Source organism: Moschus berezovskii, chromosome 6 (assembly GCF_049115385.1).
Source record: "Moschus berezovskii isolate FMDL1 chromosome 6, NW_MosBer_1.0, whole genome shotgun sequence".
Taxonomy (NCBI): Eukaryota; Metazoa; Chordata; class Mammalia; order Artiodactyla; family Moschidae; genus Moschus; species Moschus berezovskii.
In genome coordinates this window covers 14,699,701-14,724,586 of record NC_142465.1, presented here as the reverse complement: position 1 = coordinate 14,724,586, position 24,886 = coordinate 14,699,701, and the positions used below count along the sequence as shown (strand labels likewise).

At 35.5% G+C, this 24,886-nt stretch overlaps 1 protein-coding gene across 8 annotated transcripts in view; it reads left to right on the top strand.

Annotated features, from left to right (window-relative positions):
• The window catches only part of PPFIA2 (PPFI scaffold protein A2), a 500,869-nt gene that overhangs the window by 385,857 nt on the left and 90,126 nt on the right, over window positions 1-24,886 (top strand). For 7 of the 8 annotated variants that reach the window (XM_088836833.1, XM_088836831.1, XM_088836832.1 and 4 more), the window contains 7 exons: window positions 4,817-4,900; window positions 5,162-5,293; window positions 6,817-6,879; window positions 10,153-10,244; window positions 15,593-15,728; window positions 17,075-17,295; window positions 23,537-23,774. In XM_088836833.1, the coding sequence (XP_088692959.1) occupies window positions 4,817-4,900; window positions 5,162-5,293; window positions 6,817-6,879; window positions 10,153-10,244; window positions 15,593-15,728; window positions 17,075-17,295; window positions 23,537-23,774 (966 nt within the window). Of the gene's footprint in view, window positions 1-4,301; window positions 4,389-4,816; window positions 4,901-5,161; window positions 5,294-6,816; window positions 6,880-10,152; window positions 10,245-15,592; window positions 15,729-17,074; window positions 17,296-23,536; window positions 23,775-24,886 lie in introns of all 8 variants that reach the window. The other variant, XM_088836828.1, reaches the window with a different exon arrangement.

Sequence of the window (24,886 nt, the reverse complement as noted above, 5' to 3'; positions counted from 1 at the left end):
CATTGCAGGTGGATTCTTTACCAGCTGAGCCACCAGGGAAGCCCAAATGACTATTCTTACCTTTCACAGTTAAATGGAAATGGCAATTGCTTCAAAGTGTATATGCCTGTCACTAGATAAAAGTCCAGATTTTGTCACTAAAAGCATGTTTGAATTTTAATATCAATTCAAAAATGTACACACATTTTAGATGTTTAAACATTGTTGGTGAAAAGTGAAAGTGTTAGTCACTCAGTCATGTCTTGACTCTTTGCAACCCCATGGACTGTAGCCTGCCAGGCTCCTAGGTCATGGAAGCTTTTTTTCACGCCATTGTAGTAAATGGCTCAGTTAGATATGTGAACTGCAAATTATAAACTCTGATATTAGGGATTATCCAAAACAACTGATACAGCAAAGTAAAAGTAGGCACACATTGTTACTTTCAGAAAAAGCAGATGATTAGAGAGGAACAGTAAACTGATGCCTGTTCATTAAAACAGGGTAGTTAATCAGAGAGTGGAAGGACAAACAGTTGACAAAGTAGAAAGTATTGAAATGGTTGGGTGTCTGTAGAGTTACTGGGTTAACTAGCTGAATAGAACTTTTGTCTGATTAGGGTGATACAATGTGGATCCTTCTATAGTCACAGATCAGAGTACCATAAACCATTCTGGCAGTTTGAGAAATGTATGCTTTCTAAAATAAATATAACCTAATTTGAGAAATATTCTTGAAATTGTATAAAAAGTGCAAACATATTGGTAGTATTCTATTTTTTTGGAAGCACATTTTAAATTACTGTAATATGAATTAAGATATGTATACTTAGGCTTTTCATCTGAGGAATATAAAGGATTTTTATAGAGTTATCTTATTGAATTGAAATGTTTTAGAAGGAGTTAGGCAAGTGGTTAAATAATAAAAGTAACTTTTGTGATATTTTATTATAAAATAGTTATCAATATTGTGTGAGTAAAATACAAGAAAGTCTGGAATCTCTCTCCCCAAAACACAATTTAAAATTCAGCAGATTTGTCCCAAATTAACCTCTGATTGAGAATAAAGCATAATTTAATATTTAATACTTGACATATGAAGCTTTAATTAAATATCCCTAAGAATCCTTAATTTAGAATGCAAAAATAACTTAAAGTAGGTATCTCATCTGTCTTGCCCTCCATTTAATTGTATTGGGATCATAGTTGATGCCTATATTCACTTATGCACCAAAAGTATTTCCTCAGTTTACTTCTACCTAATAATACATTGCTAAAATTCTGCTTCATCTAGACTTTTTGAGCAGTTTTATCTCTCTTAAAAATGTGTGAACCTGCTAGAATTCACTCTGCTTGTCCTTTTTGCTGTTTTCTCTACTGACTGGCTGTATATCAACACATTATTTCAGATATATAGTTTTCAGATTGCCTTATTTAATTCATTATTCACACTCCTCTGGTCCTGAGATTTTATTTTCACTGTACTCCCTCTGCTTGTAACCCTTTTATAACATTTGAAGATTTGCAAACATTTCATTTGCTCCCCCAAGTTTTATGGCTAAAATAATTTTAAGCATTTTCTTATCTTCTGTTCTCAAGACCTAAAGTGACTGTCTCTAAAACTGGTTTTAGTTGTTCATTGTTTCAATACCCATTTGTTTTCAATATCTTACTATTGATCTCCATAGTCTTTTTCTACTTCATAATATTTTTGACTTCTCATTCATTTATGATGTATGCTTAATTTAAATCTAGACTCCCTATCCTATGTTTTGAATGATGTTGTCAACAATCTTTCATATATTTTATTTGGTCTATATGTATTTTTTCTTTTATTATCTGCTATGTATTTTTTCTTCTCTTTGGCCCTCCTCTCTTTAATCTTAATTCCTTCTCCATTTCCAAATATATTCACATTCTTCTCAAAACCATTTCTTCCTATAATTTTTTCTAAAACTTTAGCTCATTTGAAAATTGTCTTGTCACATTAGAGAGTGAAACCAAGATAAACCCTATATCCCATCAAGGAGTCGTAATATTGCAGACTGTTTTTCCATGACTCTAGTATTTACATCATTTCCTTAAATGCAGTCTTCCTCAGGTTACAATGAACATAAATCAGTAGTGCTTTCACATTTATCCAGTGCTTGTTTAGAGATGATGTCTGAATTTACCATTTGGTTGATAAGACAATCTTCTCTTCTGCTGGTGGTGTGTGTGTATGTATGTGTGTGCGTATGTGTAAAAATAGGTAGCTAAAGCTCATTTAAGGCTCTCAGAAAGTCAAAAGTTTTGAATGCTCGTGTCTAGGAATAAAATGAAAAATTTGACTTTGGTGAGTGAATACGCAACTAATAAACATTTTGGGCTCCCAATCTTTTGATTTATGATGTTTACTTCTTTAATTAAAATGCATATTCCTTCAGCAAGGACATAATTCATCTTGAATTTCATAAGGTATTTCATCCATTTTTTAGTACCAATAAAAATTATCAAAAAACATAGTGATTTAAACATGACAGAATTCTTGTTTAATCTCTGAATTGAAGTTTCACAGTGTTTGGTGTGTCTTCAGTAGTTAAGATGTAAACAGCTAGAAGTTTTAAGGACCTTTGAAAGATATACTAACTTTACTTGTATATTGGAATGAACAGTTTTAGAAATAGAAATGTTCATGCTTTGACTACCTTGAATCAATCACCTGACTAATTGTCATAACATTACTTATTAAAATTTAATTTCAAGAGGTTATAAATATGTTTAAGAATTTAAAGTATATAATTTCAGCAATATTTTGACCTATATACAGTATTAATAATTGAATTATAAATTTTAAATAATATTATAACATTGTTTTGTAACATTTGAAGACTATGGTAGCAATCTGTATTGCTTCTGGTTGGAGATTTGGGGAAAGAAATTGTTGATTTCTTTTTTCTTCATTACTTTGCCAATTTATGAAATAAGAATATCAGAAGGAAAATCTTACAAAATGTAAATGTTCAGTTATACTTCACATAAGCCCATCAGTTAAATGTTCAATGTTCATTTTATAGATTAAGTTGGAATTTGTTGCATAAAATAGTACGTATGCATATGAACCAATACGTGAATAGGTTACTATTTCTTTTCAGGTACTGCATGACATGTTTATATATAGTCTTATATTTGCATAAAGTGAGTTCCATTGTTTTAGAATAAACTTTTAAAATGTAATATAATATGCTCTGGAGTTAAATATTTTTTATACTGACATAAGGTACTTTGGCTATTGTGATTATTAACTTGTAATTATGATTAAAATGTTGATGTAACTTTACATGTATAACATACTGTGCATAACATACTAATACAATTCAGCTATCAGCAATGTCATGTGTTGAACACTCTGCATCTGTGGTTACCTGACATTCACCTCCAAGACATGTAACTAACCTTGTCATGGGGCAAACATTAGCTCACAAAGGCACTGTGCCGCCTTTTCACTTTAGGGCACTCTTTAGTTTCCAAAGCAGCAAATCAATGCAGAATCAGTTTTGGAGTGACCCCTGGTGTCATTCAGAAAAGTTCACTATAAGTATTCTTGTCCTCACAGCACTATTGTCACTTTGGCAATTTGGGGACTTTTAATCATTTTCATTTAAAATGTCAAATTAAGGCTATGTCTAAGAGTAGATGCTAAGGTTTTATACCTACAACTGTAGTGTGTATTCAGAGACCAGAAGTCACTTTGTAAGTTTGCCACTGTTGCTGAGGAAACACAATCCTGCTTGAATTGGAGAATACTCCAATTATTAATTAACCCCATAATAATTAACCCCATAGCTTAGCTTCTCTGATTTCTGGGTTGGGTTTATAATAAGTACTGTTCCAAATTTATTTCACCTGAGATCATTGCCTTGGCCTACTCCACAACATTGAGGTACACTCTTTCCATTATTTTAACCAAAACACAAAACTTTTGACAGTGTATCAGAAGCATATTCTAGTGTTTGGTTTCCCATAATTCTATTACATGACTCTCTCAGAGTTGCTGTAATTCGTTCTATAGTAATCTTTCATCGCCAGCCATCACTAACCTTTCATACCTTAGGTTGGTAGCTTTTTGTTTGAGCATACCATTGTTTTTCACTTACAACCATCAACTGCATCATGTTCACCAAATATCAGTGTAGTTCTTTCCACATAAGATTCTGTCTATTAAAGTATTAAATTTGCTGTCACACTTTTCTTTTAAGCATTCTGTGCTATGTTCTGTTCAGTGTCAGTGTCTTTAGTTCTGATTTTTCAATTTTGTCCCTCTCCTTTTCCTTGACTTGTTAGTCTGATCCAACCTCTTCTACCTCATCTGATGATTATCAATATGTTATGGAAGCTAAACTACAAGAAATGATCTCCATACGTAGGAAGGTAGTCCTACTGGACTTTACTTTCTATCGCTAAATAGAATTCATCTAATTTTTTCTTTTCATTTCTAAAAATTTTGTTACTTTTTATTTATTGATAATCGACCATCTGTGCAGTTGAGTGCTTCAGGAGCTTAAGATTGGACAATGGCAGGTTTGTGTTCAAACCATGCACAGTCTGCATGTTACATTTGGCTGATCTCATTGCTCATAAATAACTCCAATGTTTTGCTGATGCTTGGATGTGACAGGCCTTTGTAGCTGACACATTTCAAGCAATGCTGTTCAGCTGCCTGTTGAAAGAAAGTTTATTTTTTGAAAACTACATTTGCAGTTGGTAGTAGCTTGCTTTACATTTTATTTCAGTTTATTTAGAGGAAAAGTCTTAACCACATCTTACGTGTCAGATGCATTCTTCATATTTCTTAACAGGCTGAAGAAAGACATGGAAACATTGAAGAAAGGATGAGGCATCTCGAAGGTCAACTCGAAGAGAAAAATCAAGAACTCCAAAGAGTATGTATTTTAAGAGCCATCCCTCTCAAGCATCGATTTATGGATTTTTACTCTACATATAAGAAATGAATGCCTTTCTTGATTATGGGTTATATTTAAAATCATATGGATATGCCCTGTGCATTAAAAAAAAGAGCTTCTGCCAATTTAATCAAATTAGGCATAAAATTAAATCCAATATTTAAACTAGAAAAAATATAAAAACAAACCCAAATAATTTTTAAACGATTCTTATGTTAAATTTATTTATTTGGATATAAGGCTAGGCAAAGAGAGAAAATGAATGAGGAGCACAACAAAAGATTATCTGATACTGTGGACAGACTTCTGACAGAATCCAATGAACGCTTACAGCTACATTTAAAGGAACGGATGGCCGCTCTAGAAGAGAAGGTAAAATGACCAACAGTAGAATCAGATGATTATTAGCTATATTCTTATGATCATGCTAGTTTTCTGCTCTGCTGCAATCATAGTATTGGTCAGAGAATCCATTTACTTTCTTTAATTTGAAAGGAGCCTGATACATCTTAAAAGTGAACAAATGGCTTCTACAAAATATGTAAGGTCAATTTTTTAGTGAATAAAGGAATTTACATGTTATATAATATGTGTAGCATGATCATATAGACAAATGTATTAAAATGTGGTACGTTTTTCTGTTGAAAGTGTTTCATTTATTTCTCACCTGGTATACAAAAAAGATTAAGACAAAAAATAGTATTTTGGAATGAAGGGTAGGGAGGTTTGATATGAATCATTCAAACGTTTCAAGTATCTGAATCTGCTACTAATCTAAAAGCCAAAATGTGAGTGAGTTTATATCACCAATAAAACCAGTGTCAATCTCACCACAGAATTTAGAAATGCAATACTTTCAGCCATATTATTTCAAAAAATGGGCTTTTGTACAATCTGCAATTTCACTCACAATTTATATGTCTCATTAATAGTTGGCAACTACCAGATCAACAAAGTTATGTCAGCTGGTTGCCAGTTCCATGGTATAAAAAAGGTAGGGATTAAAACCAAGTGGAGAAATCATTTTGGAAATTTAGACTGAATGCCAGTCACTACTTAAACTAGACATTTCCCCCTGCTCCATACAGTAAACCAAAACAAGAAAAATGTTTCAAGAAAATGTTAAAGAAATTTGATCAGTTTACCCATCAAGTCATAAGGCATACCTTCTTCCTATTCAGTTCCAAATGCATGCCAATTACCAAACTCTAATTTTACTCTATAAATTTAAAAAAGAATGCATTTTATAAATCATGCTTTGTAATACTACAAGAAAAAATAAAGATTTTAAAAATAGTAATACTTTTATGGCAAGGAATTTTTAAAAATCTGTCATGCAAGTTATTTTACATCATGACATGTAACATTAATTTTTAAATATTTACTTTTATTTAATAATTCAATCATTATTAGAAATTGTTCATTCTGTATAAGAAATAAAGGTTCAGAAATTGAATCTTTAAAATATATGATCTTAAATTTTTCTTTCTTCAGGTAATAAAAATGAGTTCATCTGAATTCTTCTCTGTGACAGCTTTGGCTAATGTTTTGCTTTTTATTCACTTTTTCTCATTTAAAGAGTAAACTGATTATTTCAAATTTTAAAAAGACTAAGAAGAGGTTGACAAAAACAGTTTAAAAGTTAATAGTTATCTTATTTGTCAATCCAACTGTTACAAAATGACATTTCCCATTTTAATTATGTATTTCTAAATATGTTCAAGTGTCTTGTTTAAAGATTCATTGAAACTTAGTTTCCATGGAAACCAAAAAATAGATGGTGCCAGGGTAGGAATCAAATAAAATTCTTGAGTCATATAAAATTAATCTACACATTGAGTGATTTTCTCTTTAGTTTATTAATTATTTATCTGTTGTTCTTTCTTTTTCTGTAGAATGTTTTAATTCAAGAATCAGAAACTTTCAGAAAGAATCTGGAAGAATCTTTACATGATAAGGTATTATGGAAGATTACATTTGTCCACTGTTCTATTTTACAGTGCCGAATGTTTTTTTGTAAAATAAATTTGATAATAATTTTAGGATGTTATCTTTTAAAATAGTTTAAATTTTATATAATGCATACAGAAAAGTGTACATATAGAAAGAAAGCCTGATAAATTTTTACAAGCCAGCACACTAAAAATCAACATCCTGGAAGCCCCCCGTTGTTAACCTGTAATCACTACTCTTATCCTAAGGGATAATCACTATCTTGACTACTAACAGAAAAAGAAAAATTATTTTGACTTTTTTGAAATTTATATAAAAATGTATGCACTGATTTGTGTCTAGTTTGAGATTATTTTAGCTGAAATGTATTAAATAACTATTTTGCATAACAGTTGTGATAAGTTACATCTTTGCAAACACAATCTTAGTTCTCAAGTATCTGAAAAAGTCTCAGGAGAAAAAGCACAAAGCAATGAATTGTAGGGTATCAGATGCCAAGTGCCAAATGAGGGAAATAGACAATAAGAACTACAGGTAAGAGAGATCAGCATACAGTGATGCTCTAAAGAAGGTTTCAGAAAACTTTAAGGAAACACAGGACTGTGGTGAAAGTCTTTCAAATACAGTACCTGTGCCCTGATTGCAGGTGCTTAGAGTGAGGAGAGGATGAGTAGTTAGGTTTGAGACCTTAAATAATAATGGGTTTAACAGTTTTACTGGAATCAGTTATTCTTATTGTAGAATACATGATAGACTAGACAGATAAGGACCAGATTATGAAATGTTAAAAGCTGTCATTGATAATGTCTTTTCCTCCTTCCTTAGCATGTAAAATTCTTGTCAGCAATTTTGTCTTATTTTGTTCAGCATAGGTAAATGAAATAATACCAAGTCACTGTCTTAATAAGTGATTTATTAAATGTGTGCTCAACAAAAGATGAAAGGAGTGGAAATAGAGATGGGAGGGAGGGAGGGAAAGGGGGAGTAATAGAGGGAAGGAAGAAACGGAAGGAAGAAAGGAAAGAAGGGAGAGGGGGAAGGAAGGGACAGAAGATCTGACGACATAGGACATTTGGAAGGTATTGGAAAAGATGAGAGAATAAAGAAGGAATAATTGAACATCTAACCGTATTGGATGCTACATATTATGATGTTGATTTAAAAATAGCTATTTTTGTCCCACAGTCAGGATGTACATACTCTTATCCCCTGAAAGACAGATGTATTAGAACAATTCATTATGGTGCCTAGAAGATAGCATCTAATTCTTTCTGGAGTAGTTCAGAATGAATTATGCTCTTGAAGGCACATATGATCTTAACCAACAGAGAAGGGTAGGGAAGAGGACATACCTATGCAATAGCATGGAGAAAAAAACAAAGACGGTTGATTTGCTGAATCACCAGAAGTTTGCTGTGACTGGTATGTGTTTAAAGGACTAGAGTATTACCAGATTGTGAATTTTGGACTCGATCCTATTATGGAATGTTTTGTTATTCAAAGCTCTGTGTGCTTCTGGCAAGATCCCCAGCACCCACTCCCTAACCACCTACTGAACCTTTTAACTCCAACGATCTGCCCAGGCAATCAGCAGTACACATCTTCCCATGCTTTACATCCCTGTTCATGTCAGTGTCTAGAGGAGGCAAATCCCAGGTCATACGTCATTTCTGAACTTCATTCCATATAGCTGAACACATTTCCTAATCTAACCATATCTCCTATAACTCCTCAAATTTCCACTCAGTTATCTATAACTCAAAGTCCATTATGGAGAAGACAATGGCACCCCACTCCAGTACTCTTGCCTGGAAAATCCCATGGACGGAGGAGCCTGGTGGGCTGCAGTCCATGGGGTCGCTGAGAGTTGGTAATGACTTCACTTTCACTTTTCACTTTCATACATTGGAGAAGGAAATGGCAACCCTCTCCAGTGTTCTTGCCTGGAGAATCCAGGGATGGGGGAGCCTGGTGGGCTGCCATCTATGGGGTCGCATAGAGTCAGACACGACTGATGCGACTTAGCAGAAGCAGCAAAGTCCATTATGAGTAAAATCCTTCATATACTCAGCTTCTTTTCTTCATGTTTCTCTCATTATCTTGATCTCTAAAGTTCCTAGGACCATCCTTGGATATCTTCTGTATGTTCAGTCCTTGGTGAGTTCATGGATTTTAAATACCATCTGTAAACTGAGTACTTACAAATTTAGATCACCTACTGGGTCCTTGTTCCTAAAGGAGTTCATTTATTCAAGAGCCAACTCAGTATCTCTATTTGGACTCATGGTCATCTCAATCTTAACAAGTAATCCCCTCAACTCCCAAAACACCACTACCAACTAGCCTAATCAACACCCAGCAGTCATATCAGTCGATCACAATTTCTCCCCCTTAATTATTCAGGTTAGAAATCTTGGAGCTATTCTTGACCTCTTTCTTTATCCACACCCTTTAGCCAGAACAATAGCAAATTCTCTCAGTTCTGTCTTCAGAATGCAACCAATATCCTTGCCATTCTCTTCTGACACCGTGGTTGTCCATGCCATAATTCTCTTGCCTGTTTTTGGAAGAGTGGTAATAATTTTATTTGTTCCCTGCCTTCCAAACCATTTATCAGTTCACATCACAGCCATCAAAATCATCAGGCCACTTCTCTACTCAAAAGTCCCCAAGTCATTTCCTATCTCACTTGGATTAAAAGACAGACACTTTAAGATGGTTTACAGAGCTTTCAGGCCTACCCTTACCAAATCCTGTTAGCGTGCTTTCCTAAACCCATTACCACTTGCCTTTCTCCTTAACTTTTCCAGTCTAGACACAAAAGCCTCCTTGCCCTCTCCCTCACCAAATTCTCAGATGTACAAGTTATTGTACCAATATCAAGCTAATAATTTTAGTTCATATCATGTGATGACTTTTTATCATCCTTTTCTTAACCTTTTCTTGATTTTTTAAACTGCTGTGTTTTCTACTCTGATTCTGAAGTGATGTATATACAGCTAGTCATGACCTTAGTTTTCCCATATGTTTAGAAAGATTTAGTATTAGTGAGTACTAGGGAATGTGGGTAAATTGTATTAATTTCTGCTTTCACATTTTCATCTGAAGGGGAAAGTCAGGCATTTTTTGCTGTCATATCTAACAATACTTAGTAAAAATATATTAATTATTTTTCCATTTTTAGAAAGTTATTAAGCTTAGTAGTTGGTTTATCATAACTGAATGTTGGTATCATTGGTATATGCCTATCATCCAAGTAACACCTCTTTGACTTTTAGGAAAGGTTAGCAGAAGAAATTGAAAAGCTGAGATCCGAACTTGAACAGTTGAAAATGAGAACTGGATCTTTAATTGAACCCACAATATCAAGGTAACATTAAATTAAAAATTTATCTATAGTTCACCAAAAATCAATGTGAATTTTCTTATTGGTTTTGTATCTCCTCAAATAAAATATCTAAGTGCCTTCTGTTGGTCAGCAGACAATGCCCTATTTTGATTCCTTACTGATTATAGTTTCTATGCTCCAAAATAATTCTCTAAATTAGTAATTCTTTCCTCAAACATGCAATAAAATATAAATCATTACCTTTTGTATTCTTCATTTAATATATATAGAAATATATGTCTTCTTACATTAAGCAGTGGAGCTATAGATACAGAGATTACATGTTTTTCTAGGAAGAGGCATCGGTCATTTTCTCTATATGCAGAAAAGTTTTCAGTGTTTCCTGTTACTGAAGAAACATCATTGGTTATGATTACTTATATTTACTCATCATTGGTAATGATCTGTTTTGTCAAGGCAAAAGAGGGAAGGAGAAATATGTTAAAATTTTTTCAAGTAAATTTATTTGTACTCAGCTGCTTTGAGTCAATACTTCATCTTTTAAAAAAGCAAAGAGATGCTTATTTACTATGTAGATAGATACATATCTAACTTGATAACAAGCATTTATTTGTTAAACAACATAGTATCAGCCATTTGAAACTTTAGACCACCACAAACTTGTATTATAAAAGTGCATTTTTTTTGGTCTTAAGCTTATCCTAAGAATGTTAGCTCCACAAGGGTTGGAGTTTTTTGCCTGTTTTGAGTATTCAGCACCCCCCCAAAAATATATATATTAGATTCTCAACAGATATTATTGAAGAAATGCATATCTAGTAAAGCATTTTTCAAGCATTCAGGTGAAAAATCCAAATTAAAAAAAATCCTAAAAGTACTTACAATTCTCTTCAATGTGAGTAAAAACAAAATTCAGAGTTTTGAATTCAGTTTAATATAAGAAACACAGTTCTACAGGTGTAAATACAGCCAAGGAACTTTTAGATATGTAGATCTTTGATTTTGAAAATAATGTTTATTTTTCTAATGTTTTATTATGATTTGTGTATCTGAACTCGTTACTGATTCAGTGATAGCCATGGTGATGATGATGATGGTAAAGATGAAGGAAAATGCCAGCAGAGTAAATACACAGAGCTAGCATTATTCAATCAACAAATGTGCATTTTATTAGGACCAAATGGCCATTTCATTGTCTGTTTTACCTTCAGTATCAGAAATACAGAGTTGTAAAAGTGCTGTCAAAGGTTTATCACTGTAGTGAGTCATCATGGCAGCCTAGCAATGTGACATTTATTGACAATGAAGAATCATCAGGGAAGTTTGGGAACTACATAGGGAACAACTGTTCTTTGGTACAACAGGGTGTAGTGGAAGCAACCCTAGACTAAAAATAAGTAAGTTGACCTCCCTAGGTGTTAGGCATAAAATAACAAATTAACTGTTTGATTTTGGAAACCCTTTTTTCCCTTAATAAATTCAAATTAAATATATATATATATATATACATTAATTACATATAAAATAACATTTTATGACAAGTTTACTTTGCAGATAAGATGAAACAAGTACGAAAAGGGTGTTTTGTAAACAGTAAATCAATTCACAAATATAAAGTATTAGAGGAATTATTAAGACAGCTAATTTATAATAAGTTAAGAGACAACAGAGTACATCATGAGGAATGCTGGGCTGGAAGAAGCAAGAACTGGAATCAAGATGGCCGGGAGAAACCTCAATAACCTCAGATATGCAGATGACACCACCCTTATGGCGTAAAGTGAAGAGGAACTCAAAAGCCTCTTGATGAAAGTGAAAGAAGAGAGTGAAAAAGTTGGCTTGAAGCTCAACATTCAGAAAACTAAGATCATAGCATCTGGTCCCATCACTTCATGGGAAATAGATGGGGAAACAGTGGAAACAGTGTCAGACTTTATTTTGGGGGGCTCCAAAATCACTGCAGATGGTGATTGCAGCCATGAAATTAAAAGATGCTTACTCCTTGGAAGGAAAGTTATGACCAACCTAGATAGCATATTAAAAAGCAGAGACATTACTTTGCCAACCAAGGTCTGTCTAGTCAAGGCTATGGTTTTTCCAGTGATCATGTATGGATGTGAGAGTTGGACTGTGAAGAAAGCTGATCGCCAAAGAATTGATGCTTTTGAACTGTGGTGCTGGAGAAGACTCTTGAGAGTCCCTTGTACTGCAAGGAGATCCAACCAGTCCATTCTAAGGGAGATCAATCCTGGGTGTTCATTGGAAGGACTGATGCTAAAGCTGAAACTCCAATACTTTGGCCACCTCATGCGACGAGTTGACTCACTGGAAAAGACTCTGATGCTGGGAGGGATTGGGGGCGGGAGGAGAAGGGGACGACAGAGAATGAGATGGCTGGATGGCATCACCGACTCTGTGGACATGAGTTTGAGTGAACTCCGAGAGTTGGTGATGGACAGGGAGGCCTGGTGTGCTGCGATTCATGGGGTCGCAGAGAGTCGGACATGACTGAGCGACTGAACTGAACTCAAGAGACAACTGAAACTTTATTAAACAAATTATTTCTTGAACAATTATATTCTGAGTGCACACAATTGAAAAAGAAATAAAGAAAACAAAGTACATGAGAACCTCATCTACTATTTTTTGATCTTACAGGTGTGGAAGTAGGAAGAGGTGAGCTAGAGTGAGTGAGACAGTGACTGATATCCTCTACTAATACAGTGTTTCAAAAATAATGTTCATTTTTCTAATGTTTTATTATGATTTTTATGTCTGAACTGAAGTTATTAATTCAGTGATATATATGGTGACGATGGTGATAAGAAAGAAAAAGGTGTTCCAAAGTGACTGGAAAAGGCCTTATTTGGCTCATCTCTGGAGAAAGGTTAGGATCTGGATAATTGCAGAGGACAATGAAGGATATCCCAGGAAGCAGAGGAATGAGCAGCAGGTTTTCTCCAAGAAAATTCATACCTACTCATCTGTGCAAGTTCCTTTATGAGATTGTAGTCAGGAGGCCCAGGAGATTCTGGAGGGGAAACTACATGGGTCCTTGTTTAAAGGAACCAGTGACTGTGTTGTAACTTACCTCTGGAAATGCCTCTCAAAACTCCGTACACCAAAAATGACTTTAAAGTGGAAATATATGGAAATACTGCCTCTGACAGATGAGAGTTGACTAAAAGCAGAGAGATGAGGAGTAACCGCTTCAAATAAAGTATAAGCAATGCTGTCCTACAGTTAGTGGTGGTTCAGGTCTTTTGTTCTTTCAAGACAACTTAACTGCTTTCTACTTGTGAGATGCTGTGACGTTATAGATATAGTGGTGATGGTCGTGAAGAATACATGTTCCAGATACAAAATGCACAAATAAGAATCTGAGGATTACAGGGCTTCCCTGTTGGCTCAGACAGTAAAGAGCCTGCCTGCAATGCAGGAGACCTGGTAAGGAAGATCCCCTGGAGAAGGGAATGGCTACCCACTCCAGTATTCTTACCTGGAAAATTTCATGAACAGAGGAACCTGGCAGGCTACAGTCCATGGACTCTCTGTGAGTTGGACACGACTGAGCGACTAACACACTCACATTCACTGGGGTAATTCACATTCATACAGGGAATACCAGGAGCTAGAATAGTATATGACGTTGAGACTTTTAAGCCTCAACTTAAATAGAAACTTAAGAAATAGTAATCACACAAATATATGAAGAGACAGAAAGAATAGCATGTTCAATAGCTTGAAGCAAAAGAAAGTATGAGTTTGAGAGTAAATGGAAATGAAACTGGAAAGTGGAAGACCAGGAAGAGGGCCTTGTAAGAACAATGAAGAGTTTTGAGGAGGGCATCAATGGGACCAGATCTGTGTTTGTTTAATGTTTTTGTTAATGACCTGGAATTGAGAGATAAAACAAGAAAGCAGTACTCTTAGCATGAAGAGTTATAATTTTAGAAACTCTGGTGCCTAAAGACACATTACCCTAAGCAGTCACAGACTAATAAAAGTCCTTAGGGAATATGCTGACCTGGACAGTTTGGACTATATTATTAGTATAATCAATTGCATTCATTTCTTGTCTTACCAGATATTTATCAAGTTCTTATTATATTCTAGGAATATCTCCTTGAACACACAGTGGTGACTAAAATCTGATCTTTGTCTTGATATATCCTCTGCTATAAATAAAGACTGAAAGTTGTGTCATTTAATGGCTATGGCCTGACTGGCTGGTTTTTAATATATAACTAACTCACAATGAAGCTATTTTGCCTGATTAAGCCTAGAGTTTGCTGCTATGGAAACAATAGCTGTCATCCATTTGGAGGATGATTCCTTAGTTCATCTGCTTTAACATCCAATTGGGTTAAATGAGAACCTGCATCAGTTAAGTCAGTGTCTTCTACTTCTTCAAAAACCCAGAACTCACCTAACCTTTTATAGTCTTGCCAAGTATTTGGAGATGTCTGGTTTTGTCCACAGAGAGCACTGAGAGTTAGAGCATAGTAGATCAACAGAAGCCCCAAGTTCAAGAGAAAACAGCTTTAAGAATATTTCCTACTGATGATGGATCATTTTATATGGCAGAATGTTGCATTTGTTATTATCATCATTACAGTAGCTGTAAACTTAATTTTATATAAATCCATATATAAATAATATACTTGGAGAAACCTTTAGTGTACTTCAATTACAATGTACTTTATTTTCATGTTTATTGAAAACTAGTCTGATGATATTTTCCAATTAGAATTTTCAAAGTGTTTCATCTCTAAGCAGATTTCAGAATCAAATGTGCTTATTAAAAGATTCTTCTTAATATTTTTGGAACAATGTCTTATCAAACCTGAAAAACTGTTCTGGTTGACTATCCTATTTTATTTTAAAAAAAATAATTATTAACCTTAGGTCAATCTGATTTTAAGTATTTTGTTAATTTCCTAAATTGAAAAGCAAAACAGTGGAAAGTAGATAATGCTGTGACTCAAAAAGTTTACTCATTTTTCTCTTAGGTTAATGAAGAATATTTGAAACAAACACAATGATAAATAAAATGTATTGGATTATCCACTAAATAACTCAAAATAAAACAAAGTTGTCAGAATGTAAGCCAATGGATTTTGGTTGTCAATCTTAACATGCTTCAATTGACTAGTGAGTTTGAAATGATAATGAATGAACAGAAATTCTTCTTAACGTTCTAAAATGAACCTGATCTTCCGAATGAACCTGAGTCTGGAATTTATGACACAAGCCTCTGAAGAGACCTCTAAGATTTATAACATATTTTCTTCCCCTTTGAGAGTTTGAGTTTTGTTGCCAATTAAGTGGTGGATGGTGATTTGCTGATAAGTTTTCCTTATTTCCAGAACTCATCTAGACACCTCAGCCGATTTGCGGTATTCTGTTGGATCCCTAGTGGACAGCCAGTCTGATTACAGAACAACTAAAGTAATAAGAAGACCAAGGAGAGGCCGCATGGGTGTGAGAAGAGATGAGACAAAGGTTAAACTTTTGATTTCAAGTCTTTGATGGTTTAAGTAAATACACTCTTCCATTGTGGATAGTATTTTTATACTGAAAGCATTCATTTTTATTAGTTTCAGGTGTGATATGTGACAGATTTTTTTTTTTTTTTTTAACTATAGCTAACATAAAACCCCTGTGCATGTGCTAAGTTACTTTAGTCATGTCTGACTCTTTATGACCCTATGGACTATAGCCCACCAGGCTCTTCTGTTCCTGGGACTCTCCAGGCAAGAATCCCCTTCTCCAGGGGGATCTTCTCAACCCAGGGATCGAACACGTATCTCTTATATCTCCTGCTTTGACAGGCAGGTTCTTTACCACTAGCGCCACCTGGGAAGTCCAACATAAAACACCTACTGGGTAGCAAAAGTTGAACTAAGCATGTGTCAAGTATTTATTCATGTAACCTTATAAATGGAGTACTATTTTATACTAATTTCATGTATGAAAAAAATTGAAGCTCAAGAATTTTATGTGTCCTACCTTACATAGTCAGCCAAGTGATAAGAGTCTAAACATGTGTCTGTGTTTGAGTAATTTCAAATTATGCCATGTGGCCAAATACATGGGCTTTTGGGAAATATCACTTTTGTAGTGCCTCCAAAAATCATTTTACATCATCACAAAAATGAAAACCCTGTAAATAGCAGGAAATCTAGGACTGCTCTCTTTCTTTCAGCCATCTCCTGCCTTCAGGTCATAGCCTGAAAAACACTGGTCCCTTGGTTACTTAAAACTGTTACTCATATGGAGGATTTATTGTATTAATTTTAAAAACATAGTCATAATGTGCCTTGGGCTTAAAAAAAATCAATGAGGCATTTAAGCAACCAGAGCAGTGGAGATTAAATTAAATCTTTGCAGTGTTTTTATTCATACTTTGTTAGAATACAGGAGAAAGAATTCCTGTGTAATTTATTGTGTGATAATATTTGTACCCTCAATCTAATTATTAACAGTATAAGAAATGGAAATGTTTAAGTACAAATGAATAGAGATTGTTACATTTACAAAATGAAAATATTGGCAACATAGATGCTTTAAAATAATTACTACCTTGAATTGAGGTTGAACTAAAAGTCATGCAGAAGTTTAAAATTTTTATTCCTATTAAATATTGATATTTATGCTGAAATTAGTACCTTCCATTACTTAAGTATCAAGGAACTATTTTATTGACATGATAAATAAAATGTTAATAATCAATTCTGCTTTTGCCAAGGAAGCTATAAAAGCATGTGTGTTTTTGGTTTTTATTTTCAAAATAGTGCTTTGAAAATGAGCAAGATGAAATATACTGTAATTTTTGCTTTGCCTTCCAGGTGAAATCTCTTGGAGATCATGAGTGGAATAGAACTCAGCAAATTGGGGTGCTAAGCAGCCACCCTTTTGAAAGTGACACAGAGATGTCTGACATTGATGACGACGATAGAGAAACGATTTTCAGCTCAATGGATCTTCTCTCTCCAAGTGGTCATTCTGATGCCCAGACACTGGCCATGATGCTTCAGGAACAACTGGATGCGATCAACAAGGAAATCAGGTGAGTTCAATGATTTCCGATGGTCTCAAGGGATTGGAAGACCTTGATTCTAAAATTGTGATCATCAGATCAGAAGCACTGGCATCCAGATACTCAGACCTCACCCTGCACCTACCAAATTATAATGTGCAGTTTCACGGTTTCCCAGGATAAACTTAGGACAGATTTTATAAGAAACATATGTGAAAAATGAAGATTAATGATATTAGAGCAATATAACTGAATCAGGTAAAGGTGAAATCTTAGATGAATTTTCCAAATAAATTGAATATCTGAGTAGCACTGGATCTTTAGTTTGATTAAACTTCAATCTATCTCTTACTCAACTAGTTCCTCTAATTTGATTTTCCTTTACAATTAATAGAATGCCTAGAGTTTAAAACTGTATTTTTTTATTTAGCAAAACCATGTCACCTCTCACCAGGTTTTTCTGGAGTCATGTGTGACCAATCATTTTAAAGCATAAAATTTCTTTTTTTTTTTAAGAGGAGGCAATTTTTTCATTGGAATGTGTTTAAACATTGTTAATGTTGTACTATGTTGCTTTATTAAAACTTGCTTTGGGATTCTGATCTTTGGGTGAAGTTAAAAGGCACCATGAAAATAAACTTCAGAGTAACAGAATTCATATACTTCGTGTAAGTGAAATAATTGAGTAATTATATTAGTATTTTTAATAATGTAATTTCTTAGAGAGGTCTAAGATTCAGAGCAAAATTGAGAGAAAAGTGGAGTGAGTCCCCATATACCTCCTGGCCTCAAACATGCATATCCTCCCCCATTGTCAACATCCTTAATAAGAGTAGATTTGTTACAACTGATGAACTTACATTGATACAGCATATTTTTCAAATCCATAATTTACATTATGGTTCACCCTTTTTTTTTTAATGTCATTTTATTGTGGTAAAGGAGCTTCGCTGGTGGCTCAGACAGTAAAAGATCTTCCTGCAATCCAGGAGACCTGGATTTGATCTGTAAATTGGGAAGATCCCCTGAAGAAGAGAATGGTTACCCACTCTAGTATTCTTGCCTAAGAAATTCCATGGACCGAGGAGCCTGGCAGGCTACAGTCCGTGGGGTCACAAAGAGTTGGACATGACTGAATGACTAACACTATTGTAGTAAAAGTCATATAATATAGAACATACTATTTTAACCATTTCATGTAAAAATTTGCACAATAAAGGACAAATTATATGGACCTAAGAGAAACAGGAGATGTTAAGAAGAGGTGGCAAGAATACATGGAAGATCTATACAAAAAAGATCTTAATGACCCAGATAACCATGATGGTGTATCACTCACCTAGAGCAAGACATCCTGGACTATGAAGTCACGTGGGCTTTAGGAAGCATCACTATGAACAAAGCTAGTGGAGGTGATGGAATTCCAGCTGAGCTATTTCAAATCCTAAGAGATGATGCTTTAAAGTGCTGCACTCAATATAACAGCAAATTCAGAAAACTCAGCAGTGGCCACAGGGCTGGAAAAGGTCAGTTTTCATTCCAATCCCAAAGAAAGGCAATGCCAAAGAATGTTCAAACTACCACACAATTGCACTGATTTCACATGCTAGCAAGGTAATTCTCAAAATCCTTCAAGCTGGGCTAAAACAGCATGTGAACTGAGAACTTCCAGATGTTCAAACTGGATTTAGAAAAGGCAGAGGAACCAGAGATCAAATTGCCAGATCCACTGGGTCATTGAAAAAGCAAGAGAGTTCCATAAAAATATCTACTTCTGCTTTATTGACTATGCCAAAGCTTTTGACTGTGTGGATTTCCATAAACTATGGAAACTTCTGAAAGAGATGGGAATACCAGATCACCTAACCTGCCTCCTGAGAAACCTGTGTGCAGGTCAAGAAGCAGCAGGTAGAATCAGACATGGAACAATGGATTGGTTCCAAATTGGGAAAGGAGTATGTCAAGGCTGTATATTGTCACCATGCTTATTTAACTTATATGCAGAGTACATTCGGAGAAGGCAATGGCAAGCCACTCCAGTACTCTTGCCTAGAAAATCCCATGGATGGAGGAACCTGGTAGGCTGCAGTCCATGGGGTCGCTACGAGTCAGACATGACCGAGTGACTTCACTTTCACTTTTCACTTTCACACATTGGAGAAGGAAATGGCAACCCACTCCAGTGTTCTTGCCTGGAGAATCCCAGGGACGGGGGAACCTGGTGGGCTGCCATCTATGGGGTCGCACAGAGTCGGACACGACTGAAGTAACTAAGCAGCAGCAGAGTACATTGTGTGAAATGCTGGGTTGGATGAAGCACAAGCTGGAATCAAGATTTCCAGGAGAAATATCAATAACCTCAGATATGCAGATGACACCATCCTTATGTCAGAAAGCAAAGAGAAACTAAAGAGTCTCGTGATGAAGGTGAAAGAGGCGAGTGAAAAAGTTGACTTAAAACTCAATATGCAAAAAACAAAGATCATGACATCTGGTCCCATCACTTCAAGGCAAATAGATGGGGAAACAGTGGAAACAGTGGCTGACTTTGACTGCAGCCATTAAATAAAAGACGCTTGCTCCTTGGAAGAAAAGTTATGACCAACCTAGGCAGCATATTAAAAAGCAGAGACATTACTTTGCTGACAAAGGTCTATATAATCAAAGCTATGGTTTTTCCAGTAGTCAAGTATGGGTGTGAGAGTTGGACCATAAAGAAGGCTGAGCACCTAAGAATTGATACTTTTGAACTGTGGTGTTGGAAAGACTCTTGAGAGTCCCTTGGACCGCAAGCAGATCAAACTAGTCAATCCTAAAGAAAATCAGTCCTGAATGTTCATTGGAAGGACAGATGCTGGAGCTGAAGCTCCCATACTTCAGCCAGCTGATATGAAGAACCAACTCATTAGAAAAGACCCTCATGCTGGGAAAGATTGAAGGCAGGAGGAGAAGGGGATAACAGAGGCTGAGATGGTTGAATGGCATCACTGACTCAATGAACATGATTTTGAGCAAACTCCAGGAGCTGGAGAAGGACAGTGAAGCCTGGTGTGTTTCAGTCCATGGGGTCTCAAAGAGTCAGGCATGACTGAGCAATTGAACAATAACAATTTTAACCATGTTTAACTGTATAGTTCAGGAACACAAAGTACATTCACATTGTTTTGCAGCTCTTAATGTTACCCATCTTCTGAATTTTTACCTTCCTGGACTGAAACTGTGTCCCCATTAAACACTAACTCTCCATTCACCCTCCCCACCCTCCGCCCACCTCCTGGTTCCTGGCATCTACCAATGTACTTTCTGATGCTATGAACTTGACTATTCTAAATACCTCATATCAGAGGAATCAAACAGTATTTGCACATTTTGGTTCACTGTTGGTTGTCTGGAAAATGTATGATGATGTATACCCAACATCATGATGTCATACAGACAGAATATTTTTACTGTCCTAAAAACTCACTGTGCTCTCTCTGTCCATCCCTCTCCCCCTCCCAACCCCTGGAAATCACTAATCATTTTATGGTATCCATGGTCGCCTTTTCCAGAGTGTCATATATTTGGACTCATACAATATGTAGCCTCTTCATAATTGGTTTATTTCATTCAGTCATATGCATTTATTGTTCCCCCATGTCTCTGCATGGCTTGATACCTCATTTCATTTTAGCACTGAATGTTATTCCATTGTATAAATGTACCAGTTTATGTATCCATTTACCTCCTGAAGGATATCTTAGTTTTTTCTAAGTTTGGACAATTATGAATAAAGTTGTTCTAAATGTCTATGTGCAGGTTTTCATGTGGACCTCACCTTTCATATTCTTTGGGTAAATATCAAGGAACACAATTACTGAATTATATATTAAGAGTATGTTTAGTTTTGTAAGAAATTGACAAACTTTTCCAAAGTAAATATGTAAAAAGAAAACTTTGTGGTGATCATTACCTTGAAATTAAAGATTATATATCATGGGAAATCACAATAATCCATTTATAGTTAAGAGGAAGATATCTCAGGAGACATAAAATTGCCAACATCTACTGGATCATTGAAAAAGCAAGAGACTCCAAGAAAAACATCTATTTCTGCTTTATTGACCATGCCAAAGCCTTTGACTGTGTGGATCACAGTAAACTGTGGAAAATTCTAAAAGAGAAGGGAATTCCAGACCACCTGACCTACCTCTTGAGAAACCTGTATGCAGGTCAGGAAGCAACAGTTAGAACTGGACATGGAATAACAGACTAGTTTCAAATAGGAAAAGGAGTACGTCAAGGCTGTATATTGTCACCCTGCTTATTTAACTTATACACAGAGTACATCATGAGAAACGCTGGGCTGGAAGAAGCACAAGCTAGAATAAAGATAGCTGGGAGAAATATCAATAACCTCAGATATGCAAATGACACCACCCTTATGGCAGAAAGTGAAGAGGGAATAAAAAGCCTCTTGATGAAAGTGAAAGAGGAGAGTGGAAAAGTTGGCTTGAAGCTCAACATTCAGAAAATAAGATCATAGCATCTGGTCCCATCACTTCATGGGAAATAGATGGGGAAACAGTGGAAACAGTGTCAGACTTTATTTTGGGGGGCTCCAAAATCACTGCAGATGGTGATTGCAGCCATGAAATTAAAAGACGCTTACTACTTGGAAGGAAAGTTATGAGCAACCTAGATAGCATTAATTGAGCTATTAAAAAACAGAGATATTACTTTGCCAACAAAGGTTCATCTAGTCAAGGCTATGGTTTTTCCAGTGGTCATGTATGGATCTGAGAGTTGGACTGTGAAGAAAGCTGAGCACCAAAGAATTGATGCTTTTGAACTGTGGTGCTGGAGAAGACTCTTGAGAGTCTCTTGGACTGCAGGGAGATCCAACCAGTCCATTCTAAAGGAGATCAGTCCTGGGTGTTCATTGGAAAGACTGATGTTGAAGCTGAAACTCCAATAGTTTGGCCATCTCATACGAAGAGCTGACTCACTGAAAAAGACCCTGATGCTGGGAGAGATTGTGGGCAGGAGGAGAAGGGGACGACAGAGGATGAGATGGCTGGTGGCATCACCGACTCGATGCACATGAGTTTGGGTGAACTCTGGGAGTTGGTGATGGACAGGGAGGCCTGGCGTGCTGTGATTCATGGGGTCCCAAAGAATCGGACACAACTGAGCTATTGAACTGAACTGATCTCAGGAGAGATGTTTCTAACCCTCATTTTTCAAATAAACTATGTGGGTACACAGTTTTATTATAACAATATGCAAATTGTGTATAGATTCAGCTTAAATAAGATCTTGCAGCAACCCTGCTAAAATTCTTTATTCTTTGTGTCTTTGTAATAAATAATTTATGTATATTCTTGAAGTTTCTCCCTGATTAAAGAAAAAGAGTAATAGTGATTTGTCTTCTCAAACGCATTTACAGCAACAGTCTTTCTTAAAACATTTAACTATCTAGCATATATAAATTATTTAAATTGCTTGTGCTTATGTAAAAGCAAGTTGGCTAAGTCAGGGTTTTATTTAGTCAAATTATAATTATGAATGACCATTTTTTGAGAAGTATATCAATCATAGTTTTTCATTGGATAGGAGGTAAGAGTCAATGACCTTGTTGAGAGTTGAGTTCTTAAAAGTCCCACATATTAGTCCCTAAGTACAAATGTAAGATTAAGATTAGGGGCAGTAATTAACTAGACACTCAAAGTTTTAAAAGAGTTTTAACAGGTAGTAGTATGGAAAGTGAAGAAGGCAATGGCAACCGACTCCAGTACTCTTGCCTGGAAAATCCCATGGGTAGAGGAGCCTGGTAGGCTGCAGTCCATGGGGTCACTAAGAGTCTGACACGACTGAGTGACTTCACTTTCACTTTTCACTTTCATGCATTGGAGAAGGAAATGGCAGCCCACTCCAGTGTTCTTGCCTAGAGAATCCCAGGGACGGGAGAGCCTGGTGGGCTGCCGTCTATGGTGTCGCACAGAGTCGGACATGACTGAACCAACTTAGCAGCAGCAGCAGCAGCAGTATAAAAAAAGTATCAAACTGGAAACCCAAGGGATTATATGTCATTTGGAAAGAAAGATTTTCCAGTTCTCAGCCAAGAAGTCTCATTTATTGAAAGTTATATTTTCTAGGGAAAAACTAAAACTATTAGATTTGATATAAAAATATTCAGAGTTTTTTATTCATTTATTTATTTGATGAATTCCAAATATTAATAACTTTATAACAACATGTAATGTATCAAAATTAAACTATTATTTTTTAGACTAATTCAAGAAGAAAAAGAATCTACAGAGTTACGTGCTGAAGAAATTGAGAACAGAGTGGCTAGTGTGAGTCTGGAAGGCCTGAATTTAGCAAGGGTCCACCCGGGTACCTCCATCACTGCCTCGGTCACAGCTTCTTCGCTGGCCAGCTCGTCTCCCCCTAGTGGACACTCAACACCAAAGCTCACACCTCGAAGTCCTGCCAGGGAAATGGATCGGATGGGAGTCATGACACTGGTATGATGTGTCCAGAGAACCTTTGCTTCCATTAGAATTACTGATGCATTAGCTAAAACTTATTGGATATTTCTTCTCATCTAAAAGCTTTCTGTGTGTTTTATCATTTTTCTTTTTTTCTTAATAAACCTATATGATAAGTACAAATATTAATCCAACTATGAAATGAGGAAACAAAGCCTAATAAAAACCTATGTGATAAGTAAAAATATTAATCCAACTATAAAATAAGGAAATGGAGCCTACACAGCTATAATTTCCCAAGGTCACATAATTAGTAAATGGAAGAGCAGAAATCTAAATATCGCATCAGAAATCTGAATAATTTAAACCATTAAGTTCATTTTTACTGATGTTATCTTGATGAAGTACATTGAGACTGGCTGTTTTTGTTTTTTAACACAGTAAGTTTCAAAATTATTTTTTATAATTGCTTCAACAAACCAACATAGAATGTTATAATTTTATAACATAAAATTATAATTCTAAAAGAAGAGCTTAAATTCTAAATCAATAGCAGCAATTTCCTGAGCTTTATAATTCCGTGTCAATAGCTTCACCCTTTTTTATCCTTTAATTTTTTATTGAGAATGAGATGGCTGGATGGCATCACTGACTCGATGGACATGAGTTTGAGTGAACTCCGGGAGTTGGTGATAAACAGGGAGGCCTGGTGTGCTGTGATTTATGGGGTTGCAAAGAATCGGACACGACTGAGCGACTGAACTGAACTGATCTTCATTTGAGATTAAAAGTCAGAAATCTAAATTATGAAGTACTCTTAACATATGAAAGAAAATTAAAATACCCCTTGCCAGAAATGATGTAGGTAGAGTGACTGCTGAATGTCATGATGTTTAGTCACTTTATTCTCATGATAACATTTGAAAATCTGAGGACATTATCTTGAGCATAAGTAATTGAAATATTGAGAGTATGGATAAATGTCCTGTTCAACACAGCTAGTAAAGAGGAGCTGAATTTTTCTTCAGATTTGCTCAGTCAAAAACATATACTACTTTATCTTTGTTGTTTTCAGTGATTCAGTTCAGTTCAGTCGCTCAGTCGTGTCCGACTCTTTGCAACCCCATGAATCACAGCACGCCAGGCCT